Raw genomic sequence first — 13,052 nt, forward strand, 5'->3', positions numbered from 1 at the left:
TGGTAATTTGTTTTTAAGCCACTAGAGGGCATCTGTAGGTGGAACTGCAGGGGGCAGAGTTGAGCCCCACAGTCAGAATTCTCCTCTGCTGTTGACATTTAACAGGCTGACTCGTTTGAACCGTCTCCGGGTGTTTGGGCCGGACGGGATGTTTTCCAGCGTGCGTGCAATTGTTCATTTTGTAGGGGAAGAGCAGCGTTATTGGTAAAAGTAGCAGTTGATTAAATATTTCTCTCCGGCATTGGTGAAACTCATCAGCTCATAAATCAGCGGACACCAGCTGGGTCCTAATTCAGGTTGAGATCAATATCGGGAAGGCGAGGAGACAAATAGCCCTCAACTCACCTTCAATGACAACCGCCGACGCCATTGTCTCCCGGACATAATGGGAAGGCCTTGTTATCAGCCAAATAGTACATTAAGTAAGATACTGCGAACCTAATAGACGCCATTATATGCCCCAGTATTCAGTTTAGGAAGCCATTTTTCTCTGAGTGACCTGGTGTGTAGGTGACAATGATCTATAATTGGGTGACAAGGGCTCAGGTGGAGGAGCAGCTGACGAGTAATTGATGGGTTCCAGGTTGTTTCTCCTCTCAAGAGCACATTCAAGTGTCCTTCAGCCAATAGAAAGTGAACTTCTGACTGCTCCTGATGAGCTGGTTGGCTCTCAGCAGTGTGTGTGTGTGTGTGTGTGTGTGTGTGTGAGTGTGAACTCAGGTGAGTGTTGTTACGGAGGAGAGGCGTGATATAAATAGAACCCATTTACCACATAATTCAGAAGAATTAAGTGATTCTTTTACCGGCTCTTCTTTGGGAAGGAGAATGCGAGGTTTGCTGATGTGTTTACATGCATCTATTTTAGACTTTAGCTGAAATGAAGCAATTTGCTCTGCCAGCCGTCGAGTGTGGCAGACAGCAGATGGAACGAGTGTGCGCCTGCAGACGCGAGTCAAACTGGCGAGATAGACGGCCGCGGTAACGTGTCACCTTCTAGGTTTAATTAGATCATTCTGAAGTGCTCTGTTCAAGCAATGAAAGACCTCACAGTCTGCAGTTGAATCCCACTCGTCTCCAGATCGCACAAACAAAACACTGCATGAAATATAAATGGAAGCCTCTCCCGCAGTGCTGCGTCTCCTTCGAACCACACGCGACAGACGACCAGTCACCAGGACAACAAGCGTTAGCACTGACACGTTTGTAATCATGCAGGTGTGAGTCGAGAGCCATTCGCTGGAGTCCACAGCTAGCTTAGCACAAGTCTGAGAGTTGTCAGCTCAGCTGCTGAAACCTGGTGGTTCAAACGACTGAAGCTTCAGATATTTTAACATTTGTTCATAAAAATACCAGTAAATGCTGCACTTAACAGTGTTTTCTGTTCATATCGCTGTTTTGATTGATTAAAATCGCTTTTCTAAAGTGCTTCACAGTCATGAACACATCTACTGTACCATGGTGTTTGTGTTTAACAGCAGTTTAGTCGTGAAGCGAACATCAAAACTACATGTCATCCTGCAGCAGCAGCCTAGACCGATGCCAACGACCCAGCATCCTCCCTCACAGCCTCAACTTTATTTCCAGCTCCAGCTTTCACTTCTCTTTTACATTTTTTCATCACTCAGACTGTAAACATCTCAGTGATGCTTTCATGGCGTTTGGTGCCCCGAAGCTGCCACGTGAGGTCAGAGAACACGGACGTGTCGTGGTCAGCGTCCCTGCAGGGAGGATGTGCCCAGACTGTTAGTCTGCATCTGCTTTGTGGCTGAAGAAAGGTTCTATTCTGCACTTCTTTCATATTTGGAGAACTATTTAGGCTGTGAAATGATAACCGGAAGAAGCGTAGTCGTGAGATTTATTCTGATAATTGTTATAAAACTGATAAGGATGTGGTCATCCATCCAGTCATTCGGAGCCACATGCTTCTCTGAGTAAATTAAGAAAAAAAAAAAAAGGCAATTGCTTCAAACCGTCAGCACAGCTCCTCTTAGAACCACTGGCCCTTCAGTGACATTTGCTCCAGGCATCATTGCAGGGTGTCCCCTTCCTCAACCGTCCTCTTTAAAAAAAAGCACTCTAAGTTGTACAGAATCCTGCACACTGACAACAAACGCAACCGGGGGGCTGGAGCCTATCCCAGCTGACACTGGGTGAGAGGTGGGGTTCACCCTGGACTGGACAAGTCTGTCGCAGGACCATCAGGAGCAAAAGGGGTTCAGTATCTTGCTCAAGGACACTTGGACACGGTCACCAGGGGAAGTGAGGATGAACCAGCGACCCTTTGGTTGCTAGACGACCGCTCTGCCACGCTGCTCCTCACAGAATCATCAGTTTGGCAAAAAAAGGCTCATTGAAACGTTCCGTCAGAGCCTCGGTGGCCTCGCGGTCTGACGTGACATGACGGATGGTAAGTAAACTAACAAATGTTGCATCTCCAATAACAATTAAAAAACATGCAAATTAGTCCTTGAATGAATTATGTTTCTATGAGAAAAATAAGTCCAAAAAAGATGCGTATGTCATATGCATTTGACGAAACCTCTTTCAGCTGCCCTCCTCCCCATTAGAAAACCCTGCCATCAGCAACTTATTGTTAATAGAACATGCAGCTCGTAAATGTGGACGGAGTCCATGAACCAGTCAACCAGCTTCAGTCAGGTGAGTCCCTGCAGGCTCCAACAGCTCATCCACCTGCTCCGTGTGCTGGGTTAGCTGGCCAGGGTGGCAGTAGCTTGACATGGCCTCCAACACACACACACACACACACACACTACTTCTCAGACTTTAGATCTTTGCTGCTCATTCCGTCTCCACAAACAAATTCAACTTCACATTTTTTTGTCTTGATTTGCGGTGTAAACAATAATTCGACCTAATCACTAGGATTTGCTCCACAGTGCAGCGTTCGTCTGCTCCTTTGTGTAAAAATCCCCAAACCATCAGGTTTGAGTGTTTGTTGTTTACTTTGTTCTTAAAAATCCTCCGCTCATGACACGTAACATGTCAATGGTGGTGAAAGAGGGTTATTGTTCCACATTGGATTTTGCAAGGTGACCCGTAATCCTTTAAAAACACCCCATTCTTGGCACCCAGAACACAGATTTCCCAGTAAATCCAAACAATCATATTTTCTGTTGTTGAAATAATCCTAATGGAGGTCTAACCCCTCGCTCTCGTCTCTCTTCACACTGGAGCCGCCACCTTTATAAATAGCTCTGATTATTCCTTATACACATGCTGCTTTTTCCTTGGGATTGTGCGGGGGTATTTTGGTCGGTCAGTCATGCATGCATGTCAGCCGTCTGTAATAATTCAAAGTCTCGTTTGTGGATGAGCTCACATGGAGTTACGTGCAAAGCCGGGCCGGAGAGATCCAGTGAACCCAGTAGTGTGGAAAGCTAACTGAAGATTGGACCTCTTTGAATGAGCGGCTGATTATCGTTGATTAGAAATGGATTTCCGTGTGTTTTTACAAGTTTACTGGCTTGATAACATTCAGTGTTTGTTATGCAGTGCCGCTGTCGTTTAGCTTGGCTTTCATGTGTATTCGTCTAACATGTCAGAGCTGCATACGGACCTGACGGCCTTTCAGCGACATATTTCCAATCACCCGGGGACGAGGGAGCGCTGTAGCGTGCACTGAAACAATTATCATATGTTTGGGCCTGAGTCATCACCCGCATGTACAGGCCTGTTTTCCTCCAATGAATCCTTTAGTTTGTTGTTTATGGTGTATTCAAAGAGTTAGACTGCTGTTTTGGATGCAATGGGTTGTTTTTAGGATGGTAAACCTGGCTGGTGTAGACCAGTAGATTCCTTTGGCGTACGATACATGTCAGGGTTTTTCATTGCTGTGTCGCCAGTGACGCTCCTGTAAGCCACTTCCAAGGTACGCAGTTGGGTCTAGCTAGTCTAGAGGATTTCACTGAGTTAAATCGCTCGTGGAAGCAAACAGATTTTAGCGGCCAATTCGAGCTGATTACGGATTTCGTTCTGCTTGTTTTTTGACCAATGATTAACATTCCTTTCATTGTTCTTGTCTAATGATATAAATATGAAACAGATGGGTTTTTTTCTGGTGGTTTGACTGTGAGTATAAAAGCAATGTTAACTGTCTAATTTGTAATGTTAGTTTACCAGATTAGCCATCTTGCTAATATGGCGTCCATCCACGTTGTATCTTTTCGTTTTTACTAACAATCCAAACGTGCATTGGAGCCAGCATCAGAAACAGAAATGTCCATTATATAAAACACAAGTTTGTTTCCTGAGGTAGCTTCTAAAAGAAGGACTAGACAAGTTAGAATAAAGCTTCTGAATTTAGTAAGTGTCAGAACACTAGATTATACGCTAATCCAGCGGTCCATGTCTCCACTTTCTGGCGTGTGAAACCTTCAGAGGCCTTCTTTAATGGTTAGAATTTCCTGTGAGAACCAATGTCCCCTCCTTTTTTTTGTTGCTGTAAAAGCTTCATCTTCCCCTGCAGTATCAGCTTAAAGTGTACTTGCAAAGAGCGTCACATTGGGCAGCGTGGAGGAAACAACCTGAGAGCACTGCAGCTCCTTTAATGAAGTCCCCTCTCCTGCTCTCAGGCTGTATTCCTCTGCATCAATACTGCAAACCTTCACTCTGATGACCCTTGGCTCTCGCTGATTTCAGCCTCAGAGCAAGTCGATCTGCTCTGCCGACTTTATACTCCTGTTTCCTGCTGAGTGGTAGAAGGTAATACACTCCGTGGTCCCTAATTGTACAATGGTTGCAGTTCAGACCAGAATCTACGGTGGCCCTTTGGGGTCAAAGTACATTGACACTTGAGGGTGCCGAAATGGTGAAGCGGTCGATTACGCAGGTCCTGGGTGACTGTGGGTTTGTGCCCCGTACGTCCAGAGTCACGCCATAGAGGTGAGAGCCAACGTGGTGTCGCTCTGCTGGTGAGAGGTGAACCACTCTAAAGGCATAAAACCAGGTCCCAGATCTAGCTTGTAACAACCCCAGACAGATGAACCTGAACCTGGAAAACGCCGCAGATCTGGAAGCTTCCAGTGACCACTAAGAACTCACATCGCCAGAAAAACAGCCTCATGTCCCCACGATGGAGGTGAGAGGGGGATTCATCTGTGAGGAGAATGCACAGGAGTCCGTTGAGTATGAGTGTTCCGTCAGCCCACTGAGATCTGGTCCCGTGGGCCTCTGAGGGGACGGTGGACACCTAAGCCAGGTTCTCTCAGGCGGTCGGTGCAGAAATCCCCTGGCACTTCAAACCACGTAGGCCACCAGCTGCAGGTGTAGCGGGTCAAGTCTGCAGATGAAGCAGACAAACGTGTAGCAGCAGATTGCCACTAATGCATGAGTGTACTGTGAGGTTATTATCGCCCCATCAGGCGCGGCAACCCTTCTCCTGCTTCCTCCATGTTTGAAATAAGAGGTTTATTTTCCAGCCAGGCCCCGGTCCTACTTGTGCGTCCCGGCTGGAAACGATGGAGCATCTGTGTTTGGGACAGCAGAGCCAGTAGATCGGCATTTGTAAATACAGACTGGTCTGACTCATCAGAGGTGAATCAGGTAGCAAGACTCCAGAAAAACTGCGCAGCCAGAATAGCACCCATTAAATCTGAGGCTAAATGCACTGAATAGACCGAGAAATTCATTTTTTCCTGTTTTACTCGGAGTTTTGCTGAGTTCTTTCTACGTTGTTGTGATTCTCCTGTGTTGGATTTCGTTAATTCCTCTCTATACTTCCTTAATGACTCTCTCTCTGTTTGTATTTCTTCTTTTTTGTGGTCATTGTTAGATTTACTGGGTTGGACTTGGGGGTTTTTTCTAATCGGTGTAGCAAATTTTTTTGAACTGCTGTCGCTTTGGGGTCCAATTTCCTTCTGTATTTTACTCACCAATGACACAGTGACTGATCTGAAAATTTAAAAGAAAGACGAGTAAAACTTTAAAAACTATTTCACCCCCCCACCCCACCCCCCGTCGTAGGAAGGAGAGGTCAGGCGTTGAGTCTCCCTCTGAGAAACAGGGTAGTGGGAGTGGAGGAGCAGAGAAGGTCAAGAAGAAAAGCATTTGCAGTGCTGCGTGGTGTCAGTCTGGCCTGTTGTTAGACCTCTGGTGTCATAAGAAGACTTCAGTACTGTGCGAAAGTCATATCCAGTCATGAAACTAAGAATTCTGACCAAATATTTAAAGATATGCAGCCCATCTTTGTTCACTTTGACAATAGTCTCTAATCTCTAACAGATTAATCTGTCATTTTAATCCCGTTTCTGCTGCAATTGCTTGATGCTCGCCGGCCCACTTCCTCTGAGCGATCCCTCCATTACCTAATCAGATGTTCCTCTCAGCTACAAAGAACAGGAAGGGTCAATGAGAGTCGCACTGCTGCTGAAACCTTCCTGCAGTTGTGCCTCCAAGAGCTGCTTCTGTTTGACCCCCCCCCCCCCCCCCAAAAAAAAAGATTGAGCGTCATCGTGGCTTTGCCACCATCACCTGGAAGGAGTAAACACAGAGAGCAATTACAAACGTGCTGACCTGAATCTGTATTCCTGGTTTGTTGTTTGAGGGGTAGCAGTCTACCCGAAGTTGGACTGCACTGATGGGAGGTGACAGGAATCCTCTTTGGAGTTTAAAACGCTGCGATTAGTTTTAAACTGACAGGAGAATAATGAGAGCTGACACCCGTCCGCTCCTCTGATGTCCTCCGTTTGGGACTCAGCGACTGCTGCTGTTTTTCTCTTTGATGTCCCATTTTCGTGTTCTGATTTAGTCGAGTGTATTTTTGGTTTCCTTCCTCCTACGTATGTTTGTCCCTCCTGTTTTCCTGTAGCGGTGCCCTGCCTGATATCGCTCACTCTGTGTCTCTCTCTCTCTCTCTCTCTCTCACTCACACACACACACACACACACACACACCCTGCAGAGCAGGCGTAGTCAACCAAAATCCCACCAGGTCCAGTCGGAGAACATTTCCTCCGGCAAAGGTCTGGAACATCAGAATGTCTACCTTCCATTACGGCTCAGTAGCGTTTATGATGTGTGCAAGTGGCTCAGGCAGCAGGTGTGTCAGGGTCTGAATGAACACCTCAAATCAAATGAAGAAAGCACATCACGGTGATATTTTGTCAATATTTACGTTATGACGTTACTCTGGAGACACGTAGTATTCTACTCTCATGAAGAGCTCGTCTCTCATTCCAAGCCACGTGTCTGTCTATTCTTGATCAAAATGAGACGTTTTCTCAGTTCCTGTCTACTCTACGTCCAGTATTCATTTTGTTTGTAGTTCACTTTCAACTCACGATGAAGTGGTGGTTTTAAGGTGACATGGGGACATTTCAGCTATCCTTTAGCAGGACTTTGGGACGATAGCAGCTGCTGTTCTGATGACAAAACCAGGAATTATTAATCTGTTTATTTGTATTTTAACCCTTAACCACGGCGATGTCACAACTGTCGTTAAATATTGATGAGAAAAGCGAAGTCTACCACCGCAGAGGCACGTCGGCCTTGAACTCATCGCCGCGGCCTGGGAGGCAGACTTGCTGGCTAGCTAGCAAGCTAGGAGTCTCAATCCCCGTGTGTTAGCGTGAGGTACCGACTGGCCAACACACCGATCACCTGTGCTGCTGGACATGCGGTGGATTAGGCACAAAAAATTGAGCACAAATTTAAGGTTTATGGAATATGTTGCCACTTTTTAATAAGATAGCGTAGATTTAAAAGGAATTATAACAACAGACGTACTGTTTATTCATTGCACGTTTTCTTCCTCCCTGATGCTGCACACTGCCAGGTTGAATGTGATGCTAACCTTTGCTACAGGAGGTGAACTGCTAACTGACTGTATCTCCTCTCTGCCTCAACTCTGCTGACTCTACGGTCAGTGACTCATGAATATTCCTGGGAACTTCCCTGTACAAGTCTCTCTTCCTCCTCAAGTACTGACCTGCTGTATTCCAAGAAAACAGTAGGAAGCACACGTGCAGACAGAATAAAGTCCCGTGTCAAGCAGCCCTGAACCGTATAAAACTACAAAAAATGATGTTGCATTCTGCTGCATCACCATTAGCTGTTACAAACATTGCAAATAAAACAACCTGAGCCTGAGAAAAACAGCCAACTGGAGGGGAGAACCAGGTCTAAAGGCTCTGTGGGGGCGTTATGACAGAAGACCACACGGCCGACACAAAAATAGCAATCTGGTGAATGCAGTAAAACGCAGGGAGGAATTATAAATCCTGACGTGAATAACCGTTAAACAAACACGTGGCCCAGCACAGGACGGCCTAGTCAGCACTTCACCTGCCCCTGAAGGACAAACGGCACTGCTCTGAGGACAAGAGCTTGCATATTTATGATTGGGAGGACAGATGGTTAGAGAGAGGAGGTAGAAGAGAAACCCTTCCTCACCAGAGGAGGAGGAGGAGGAGGAAGTCTACTATACATATCCCACCTTTCATTCCCTCACGTTCGGCCCTGTGCCACTGCTGACACCCACCCACGAACGGAAAAAAACAAAGACAACAAGGAGTCCCTGATTACACTGATGGACACTACAAGTCCTCCAAGCCAGACATCAGTATAGTCAAACATGGTGAGGCCAGGCACAAGAACACGTGGTGAGGTTCAGGAAACGATGGCGTTTTTAGCTTGAAAGGATGGAAACGGTGAGTGTCCACTCACAAATCCACGTCCTGTCCAAGCAGCAAGAAAAAAACAGCTTTAAACTCCGTGAAACAACTCGCTTCTCGCAAAGGAGAGGGAGCTTTTGACTGGTGGCAGAATATTCAGGCGGCGCTGTGATGAACCTTCATCTGCTCCTGCGTTGCTGCTCTGTGCCTCCGTTTGTTCGGTGTAAGTTCAATGCTAAGCCAGCAGCTTTACATTCGAACTTACATAAAAATTACATGTGTGTGTCCTGAGTCATGACTACATGATTACCAGTTGTTTATGTACTGTAATAGTAGCTGGACGTGGTCTGTGCGGCCACTCTGTGCCTGCTGTAACTGGTTACCCTCAGTGGGACCGGTAACGGAGGAACTAGGGTCTGCGTTTCTACCACAACACTGTGCCGTGGTAAATATAAACAGTAAATCCTTGGGATACGAAGTTGTGATGTTCATGAAAACCTCCTTCAGTCTTCAGTTTTCTATACCACAGGTATAGATAGAACACTGCATTGTGTACTTCCAAATGTGGCTGCATGGTTGTGTCATGACATAGCCTCAATCAATTACATATCTCCATAGAAGGGTGTGTGTGTGTGTGTGTGTGTGTGAGAGAGAGAGAAGCCGGGTCCATCAGACCTCATTTGAGCAACACTCTCGTTATGAAGTCATAATCACAGGTCATTAACTCAGCTACGCCCCTTGAGCAGTAACATCAATATGGAGGTACAACAGACACAAAAACACACAACACACACACACGCACACACACACACACACGCACGTCTCCTTAAGTTATTAACATCATGGTCTATAACTCTGAATTGTTATGCATCCAGGAGACATCATTGTTGTTCAAAAAGTAAGTGTTGCTGATTATGTATGTATTATATGTGTGAAGTTGTACTTATGCTGACTGTCGCGTTGATTGAAACAAACACAGATGTCAATAAAGTTGGTTTGGCTCCCAGAGGCCAGAAAGCAAACAGACAGAAAAGGACTTGAATGTCCTTTTGAAAGAGCAGCAACTCGCCCAGTGTACTCAAGCATGAAGTAACAGAGTAAATGAACCTCATCTGAACCTGACATCTGTACCACTAAAACCTGCTGCGTGCTGTGCTAGAGTAGAGCAGTACTAGTAACTGAGGTGGGCGGAGCTTAGCGCATGGTTCCGTAGTTTCCGTCAATGTAGTGTGGTGCTGATTTTGAGGTACAGCGTCAGAAAAGGTTGACTGAAGCCACAAAATTTGAATTTTTAAGCATCTTTTTAGACTGGCGTCATGTGTAGACAGTAGAGGACGACTCCTCCTCTCCTCTGTCTGTCACAGCGCTGCCTAATGTTGCCTAGCCTGCCGTCTGCTGACCAAAATACACAACATGGTTGATTTCCTCCAGCTGGCGGAAACACACGAGCTCACGCCGACTCTTAATCCCGCCTCTCTCCCTCTGTGTCGCCCATGCAGGCTCTATGGCGAGCTGACAAACTGCACCTATCTGGTGGCCCTGAAGATGGAGTGTTTCTGGCCCAACCGGCTGGTCGACGAGTTCTTCATCCGAGTCCACAAGCACTACTTCCACAACTGCTCGCTGTCTGGGAGGCTTCTGAGGGACCCGCCCAACCGCATCCTGGGCCCCTTCATCGTGATGCCCATCCTGGTCACCCTCCTCATGACCGCCCTGGTGGTGTGGAGGAGCAAACGCAGTGAGGGGATTGTGTAGTGAAGCGACCCGCCGGTCTCTGTATCTACGTGTATATAATCAACGGAGCCGAGTGGCCGACGGCGCTCCAACGTGCACTGACAGAGTTTCTCTCATGAAACGTAATCCGGAGAGAGCGTTGGAACGATGATCTGAATGTAAAATATCAGCGTCCTGAGAGAAACTTGGATGGAGTTTGGACAACAACAACAGCCTAACAGCTGTTTGAATGAGCCTCAACGCTGCCACACAGCAAACAGCTGCGCAGGGATGAAGTACGGCGGCGAACTTCCCCAGGAGGACCCGTTTACACCGCAGCAGGGATCCAGCACCACAGTCACACCCGCCTCTGACGGGGAACTCTATGAGTTGGTGTGTAATTAACTGTAAATACACCGGCTGTGTGCAGCATGAGATCAGCTTTTGTAACACGATCAAGTTAAAAGTTGTGCAAATTAAACTCTCTCACGCGGATGTGTGTTTCCATGTAAAGTACCTGATTTTTAACAGGTGGGAAATATTCTACATCTATCATTCACATTCCTAACATAATTGCTCCCAAGGGCAGAACTTGTTCCTTCAACTCAGCCATAAAATACAACTCATAACCTGGAGATCCTTTGAGGCCACAGGGAGAGAAATTGCTCCCCTGAGGCCGACTTCCATGGATATTAATTTGTGGCCTCAGGATGTAACTTGTTCACTTGTTTTTCTAATGATTTGTAGCCTGTAGAAAGTACTTGTTTGTTCAGGTTTGTTACTTTGTGGTCACAAGATGCAACCCCCCCCCCCCCCCACACACACACACACACACACACACACAAACTCATCAATGCATGTGAAAATATGCTAAGAGTCACAGCTTGTGACATCACAATAACCAAGTTGAGGGAACACCTTCTGTTTGCTTGTCTCTCTGTGGACGCTGCAGGGCCCCCAACGTAATCCCGCAATCAAGCACAGCTGGGACGGGCGCTACTGGTGTCACTCCGTCGTCCCAGCAGACTCACTGGTTGAACTGGTTCAGGCGTTTAAGGTCTCGTTTAGTCAAAAAACTCCATCTTTACGCCGTCCAGAGACACGACATCCCACCAATCAGGCACACGACTGCGAGAGGGATGAAAAGCAAAGAGACGGCGTCTCAGTTCCAACTCCAGAAAGAACATCAAGTGATGCATTAGTCAACGCGCATCCCTGCTAAAAGTTGCTGTTGCCTGCAGCGCCGCTTGTGTATCCCAGACCTTTTGTTTGTATCGATCCATCATCTCCCAGCGTGGTCGATCGTGCTGTGTGAACTGTTTCCTCATTGATATTTTTGAATGCTCTCCTTCCTCTAAAGGTTCATTGAGCTGTAACCTGCCCGTCAGCAACACACACTTGAAACACACCCACTCTTCCACAGCACCATCTCACTTTGTTCTTTGTGCCAAAAGCTCTTTTTTTGTAAGTACAAAGCAGAGTTTGCTCTGATCATTTCTTTTTGTGTCTGTGATGGAGTCACTTCTCATGATTGAATCTTAAAATTTAGGATCATCAAGAAAACTCTAATAAACGTCTTCTTGTTGTGTCTGGTGGATCGCTTTGTGAGCGTGAAGACAAGGCTGCTGGGTGCTGGCTGACAGGAGGGAATGTTGAAACCTGCACTCATTTTGTTTGACTGAACGAACACACACACACACACACTCCAAGTGTGGTATGTCATTACTTGTCATAAGACAATCACTTGAGAAGTTGCGTCAGGCGTCAGAAGCTTGTTTTTAAGAGAATGTGAGGAGACCTTGTTATCAACCTCAAATCTCTGCAGGTTTCCTGAAGACTCCTTTTTCTTCCCTGAGTTACTGAACTACTGCCTTAAAATCGGACTCCTTTTAATGTCAGCCAGTGGTGCCATGATTCCGTTGAAGTTGCAGCCTGTGATTGAATGATTCCATTTGGTTGCAAATTAGCGGGCGGCGACATGGTGACTTAAGCAGCAGGTTCATTAGTTTCAGAGTGGAGTGATAAAAGCTGCTCGGTGTATTTCGAGCCGCTCCCTCCAATCATTTCTGCTTCTCTGCTTATTTGAAAAACAAAACCTCACTCATATTCTTCAAAAAGTCTCATCTGCTCTACCCCAAAAATCAGAAGTTGAGTTCCCTCAACTTCCCTAAACAATGGCCGGAAAATACAACATGACGTTCCCCAAACCATTCTTCCACCTCCATCCAGCCAAACACGCTGAGCTGCTGCTTGTGCGTTGACATTTTGTGACATTTATGGTTGAGCTTTGCTCCGTGAGAGACGCTGCTAAACACAAAGATCGAAAACATCACATTCAGGAGAGCGGGAAGCCCGAACCTTTCCCTCCTTGTTCCGGGCTCCGCCACCCGTTTTGAGTAATTCATGAGGGAGACACTGAGGCCACACGCCACTGCAGGGAGGCAAGCAGGTACTGTGGCGGCAGCGGCAACGCGCCATTTTTAATTAAACAAGCCAGGCTGGAGGGGCAAGGGGCAAGTTCATGAAGGAAGCATCCTCGCCCTCTGCAGCCAGGGATGCTTCCTTCATGAACCTTCCACAGCAGTTTTAAGTGAACGCATCACACCACTGATTCATGCTGTGGTCTTCAGATAATTAAAATGATTTCATATGCACAAAGTTTAATGCGGGTATTTTTAAACTGGACAGCAAGACTGAACTCTGAATCACA

General features: G+C 46.6%; 1 protein-coding gene across 1 annotated transcript in view; it reads left to right on the forward strand.

Annotated features, from left to right (window-relative positions):
* The window catches only part of LOC147251793 (receptor activity-modifying protein 1-like), a 47,302-nt gene extending 35,386 nt beyond the window's left edge, over positions 1-11,916 (forward strand). The window contains exon 3 of the mRNA XM_086221165.1: positions 10,129-11,916. Coding sequence (XP_086077291.1) covers positions 10,129-10,384 — 256 coding nt within the window. The 3' untranslated portion in view covers positions 10,385-11,916. The remainder of the gene's footprint in view (positions 1-10,128) is intronic.
* Positions 11,917-13,052: the final 1,136 nt, after the last annotated feature.

This window comes from Aulostomus chinensis, chromosome 12, assembly GCF_037954235.1.
Source record: "Aulostomus chinensis isolate RoL2024-O1b breed Wild chromosome 12, RoL_Achi_v1.0, whole genome shotgun sequence".
NCBI lineage: Eukaryota > Metazoa > Chordata > Actinopteri > Syngnathiformes > Aulostomidae > Aulostomus > Aulostomus chinensis.